The sequence below is a fragment of the Morone saxatilis genome, unplaced genomic scaffold (assembly GCF_004916995.1).
Source record: "Morone saxatilis isolate NCDOM2014 unplaced genomic scaffold, NCSU_SB_2.0 Contig19, whole genome shotgun sequence".
Classification (NCBI taxonomy): Eukaryota; Metazoa; Chordata; class Actinopteri; family Moronidae; genus Morone; species Morone saxatilis.
Window position 1 is genome coordinate 24,787,731 of NW_023339751.1, and position 5,192 is coordinate 24,792,922.

General features: G+C 38.2%; 1 protein-coding gene across 1 annotated transcript in view; it reads left to right on the top strand.

Annotated features, from left to right (window-relative positions):
• pcca (propionyl-CoA carboxylase subunit alpha) overlaps window positions 1-5,192 on the top strand; it is a 21,398-nt gene that overhangs the window by 817 nt on the left and 15,389 nt on the right. Inside the window, exons 2-6 of the mRNA XM_035663578.1 lie at window positions 2,598-2,675; window positions 2,892-2,939; window positions 3,180-3,248; window positions 4,028-4,141; window positions 4,368-4,421. Coding sequence (XP_035519471.1) covers window positions 2,598-2,675; window positions 2,892-2,939; window positions 3,180-3,248; window positions 4,028-4,141; window positions 4,368-4,421 — 363 coding nt within the window. The remainder of the gene's footprint in view (window positions 1-2,597; window positions 2,676-2,891; window positions 2,940-3,179; window positions 3,249-4,027; window positions 4,142-4,367; window positions 4,422-5,192) is intronic.

The window sequence follows — 5,192 nt, forward strand, 5'->3', positions numbered from 1 at the left end:
ATTTTTAGATATCGCACTAACTTACATCTTCCTATCCATAACTTGTCATTTCAAAATATCCAAAAAATTCTTCCTAGGGACAAATGACGTCAACTTTTGCCATTTCATTTGTATGGGGTCTCTATCTTACGGATATCTACAAATTCAGTTTCAGGATATCACTATGAATTTACGGATATCTGCAATTGATTGGTTAGTATCTGTAGTCCAGTTAGGGAGTATCTATCATTTGATTCTGGATAGTCTAACTCAGTTTTCAAGATATCTTTATTCACCTCAATCATGATATCTACATGTTCCTTTACAGATATCTTAAAATATAAGTTTTGACTACGCCATGGCGTTGATAGAGATATCTCACACACTGGGTTAGGGATAGTATATTAATTGTAGTATCTATTTTATGAAGTATTAGCTAGATATCTTGGAAATGAATTTTGATTAGAGATATCTGTATTTCATTTCTGCCTAGTCAAAATTAAGTTACAGATATCTTGGATTAGTTGTTGGTGACGTCAGGCGAAATTACGTCTGCTTGATATTTCCTGTGGGTGGGCACACTTAGGCCCGCATCCTGGGCTTTAGGCGGGGATGCAGAGCGTGTTGTGTTCAAATCATCAAAGTGACGAGGTGTAACTTTGTTCTGGTTACGTGACTGTTAGCCTGCCCTAACTCTTTTTGTTCATCACAACTGTCAGCAGCCACGCCGGGCGAAAAGTTTCTTTAATCGTCTTTCTCTTGCTGCAGCGCGTACACAACCGCTCTTATGAACGTCATGCACAATTAATTTGCACTGGTCATTTTATGAGCACGTTTGAGATATCTTTATTTTCTCCTTCTGCCTTAGTCAGAAACACCTGAATGATTACATGATATTCTGCAATTTTTGTCATTTAACGATGTATTGTGGACGAGATTGAGCCATAATGCTAGTTTATCATTGACCTTTTCATTGCAGATATCTCCTCTCTGTTAGTTTTGACTAGTCGACAATTACGTTACAGATTATCCTTGATATTGACCTTTTGACGTATCCATAATGTAATTGCGATGTCAGAAGCGTTGTTGATATCTAAACGTTAATTCCCGGATAGTTCAAACGTTAGGTTTAATGGTTAAAAGGGACCTTGCCACATTTGTACACTCGTACTTTCTCGCCAATGACATCGTCGTGCTCAGCCCTATTTTTAGTGGAGCTCATTCCCACGGTGTGCTCCCGAGGCTGAGGAGGACATCAACTGGACGTTCCATAGATACACACATTTTCTTATATCTTTAGGTTTATATTTGGATTGTGCTATAGTTTCAGATCCCAGATACATTCTTCTTTGGTAGTTGGAGTATGTTTTTACGGAATGTTAGGATTTGTATAAATGTATATTCTTACAAAGGATAAGTTTGGGGCTTGTTAGTGGAATTCAAAACCTGTTTGTCACCACGTGCACATAATCTTAGCTAGCTAGATAAGTTATGATTCAATGCTTGTCTGATGTGGAGGGTTAGTTATTAGTTGATCAGTAGTATTAATGAAATGGGTTATAATCAACTGTTCTTAGTTTGCTAACGTAAATGTGCTGTAATGGTTGCCCTTTTGTGCATGTGTTTGAACTTTCATTGCTTTTCCTCCTCCTCGCGTTGTTTTTTTTTTTTTTATTTTATTATATTTTTTTTGTTTTTTCTTGGTTGAGGATGAGATTAGTTAAAACATGCACAAAGGAGCAACCATTAGTTACTGTTTAGAACTAAGGATAACAGTTGATTTATAAGCCCATTATTAAATTACTTATCAACTAATTAACTAACATCCATGTCAACATCAGACAACATCTTATCAGTACTTATCTAGCTAGCTAAGTGTTTGTGCGTGGTTGACTAAAACGGTTTTGAATTCCACTAATAAGCTCCTGCACCAAACTACTTTGGAGATATACTTTAACAATTCCTAACATGTGGCCGTATGGAAGAATGTATCTGTGACTGTCTTCTGTCAATTAGCATTCAATATAATCTAAAGATAAGAGTGTGATATGTGTACATATTTTGTGTGGTGGGGGAATGAGCTCACTAAAATAAGGGCTGAGCACAGCGATGTCTTAGCTGGACAAGTACAGTTCAATGTGGGAAGCCCTTTTAAACTTGGAAACGTACGTTTTGACTATCCGGAATTTAACGTTGTAGATATAATCAACGTTTTTTCTTACTAGTCGCATTAATTTTGGGATAGTCAATAATTGTCAATGCAGATATTCTGCTAGTAATTGTGGACTAGTCAAAACTACAGATGAGGATTATCTGTATGAGTCAATGAAACGATTCCAGGCTCGTCTACACATCTTAACATGACAATTGCAGTAAGTTGTGATTCTTGCTCAAGGATACTTCGACATGTGGCGGCAGGAGCCGGGGATCGAACCAACAACCTTCCGATTAGAGGACGACCCGCTCTTCCTCTGAGCCACAGCCGCCCCTGTAGATATACTGCTATATCCTACTATGTGTATTTTTACATGCCTTACAACAACCCTAATTGTGTAAAATAAAGAATAAAATGAAATGATATTGAAGCCTAATGTAGTGTATCTCTATGTGTTTTGCAGTATGGCTCATTCAGGCCCATGTGCTGTGCAGTGCACAGAAATGCTCGTTATTCCACCGTCTACGACACCAGTGAAAAGGTAACACACACACATGCACTGATCTGCAATCAGCTGTTGACACTGAAGACTGTGAGGCAATATGTGATTTCTATATGACAGTAATGAGAAGAACTTCCTTGCTCAGGAGTTAGGGATAAAGAAAGTGTTTGTGTTGCTAATCTTATTGACATATAGGTCATGAAAGTCCTTGCTGTGTCAATGATAAACAGATCTGTCTGCTGTTTCCTTCCACAGACCTTTGATAAGATCCTCATCGCCAACCGAGGAGAGATTGCTTGCAGAGTAAGTCTGGCTGACACACAGATATATGTACTGTAAATTAACTGCAGCTAAAACAGTTGTTAGAATACTGTTGAGCACCTAAAGACACTCACTGCAGGTTCTTATGTTATCATTTGACTTCTTTTCCCCTATTTTGTTTATTAGACATTCCCACATTAACTCGTAGGAAACAATACCATACCAATCAATAAATAAAATTGGAGAAACATCAGTATTAATGTTGTATGTTTTTTCCATCAGGTGATCAAGACTTGTAAGAAGATGGGCATCAAGACTGTAGCTGTTCACAGTGATGTCGACTCCAGTGCTGTGAGTCACCCTCTCTGCTCATCCAGTTGAAGATCTATTCCCTTTTTTCCCAGCAAAGTAGCAGTGAAGTTTTAGCCTGCATGTTATTGTACTGAAAACTACAAAAACACTAAACCTCATTAATGCTGTCGTAGTTTAAAGCAGCTATAACTTTCAATTTGTGTTGATTTCGGCGGCCCCTATGAAAAAAGGCCTAACCAAAAATCCTGGAAAGATTTTATGTTGTCGTGGAAAATTTTAATTGTATTTTACCCTATATAAACCTGGATGTGTATTTTGTTTGAAACTCGACTGTTGGTAGGATGAGCTCCATGAACTGGAGTTAAATGTGTCAATTCTAGGCCTAACGGTAAATTCTATGACCGTTTGTGAACAAGTGCTGTACTGTATTGTCCTGCACACAGTAGTAACCTCAGTCAGCACTAGGGTTGAGCGAGTACTTGGCTGAAATGTACCTTTTACAAGTATGAGTATCATCAGAGTCAATGTGTCAATAGTCGTACTTGTAAATATAGCTTCTATAAAAAAAACTTGTTTGGTAAATAATTGTCAGTAGCTCAATTCTGAGGCTATTCTGTAAATAGTTTTCATACAATATAGCATCTTCTCACAAATACATATCAATTTCTGGCTTCACTGACCCTGGGTAGGTAGGTTTGGCAACATTGTCTGTGTTGAAACCAAATATGTCATATCACAGTGTCTTTAAGCAGTGTGTGTCAGGTGTTGTTGTTGAGATGACATCTGGATTTGACTCCCCCATGTATGCGTGTGTCTAGGTTCATGTAAAGATGGCGGACGAGGCAGTGTGTGTTGGCCCCGCCCCCACCAATAAGAGCTATCTGAACATGGACGCCATCATGGATGCCATCAGAGTGACTGGAGCACAAGCTGTAAGCATTAATAATTACATTATATGATCGACACTGTGGTTCATCTGTCTACTTGATGCATCATCAAGACCTCCTGTAAATGGTGAATCATGTGGCTGCATCTCATTAGTATAGTCATTCGTCGGTCTGCTGATATGTTGTTGGTGCCGACTCCATCCATGGTTATGTAATCTCAAAGCCATAGCATTGTGTTTGAATGCCTTTGAAAAACATTTTTTCTCTGAAGGTTCATCCTGGTTATGGGTTTCTCTCAGAAAACAAAGAGTTTGCAAAGCGACTGGTGAGTAATGCATAGAATCAGGTACACACTCATTTTCTCTTGACACACACACACACACTACTACTATAGTACTACTACTAAGTTAAAAATGAATTTGATTTGATTAAGTTGATTTATTTTAGTCTCATTAACACTAGTATTCACACTTATCCACTGAAGGTGTGTTAATAAATGATCAACAGATAGTTAATGAAAGAATGAAAATACTGAAATACAGTTATGACCTTTTGAATTTGGGGCTCTTCTTGGACTCTGGATTTAGAGCCTGTGTGTAACTGGAGAGTAAATGGGGTGAGATTATGTAATTGTGACGTAGCCAACCCGTTCTGGTGTGAAACACATCCAAGGTGACTGTCATCTATTGTGTAAGCAGCAGCTTTTTGAGCGCTAACAAGCATTTCCTTACTGAAGCAGCCATGCTAACTGTGTGTAGGGTATTTGACTAGCACGTATTTATAAATACAGATTTAAAGTTTATTCTTGACCTTGGGATCACTGTGTGTGACAACACTGTCTCAACTCAAGGTCCACCATGAGATACATCTCCCATCAGGTTTTAACAGTACTGAGATTGTTATTGAATGTTAAAATAAATGTTTTATGCATCTTTGATTTAAGGAATAATTCAGCATTCCTGACTCTAGATGTACTTAAAGCTGCAGTAGGTTATGGCATTTCCAAGAATCCACTGGGCCTGGACAAAAACAACCAATCACAGCTGAGAAAGATATAAAGACGCTTTGGGCGCTATCTTGCCGATCTGAAACGCAA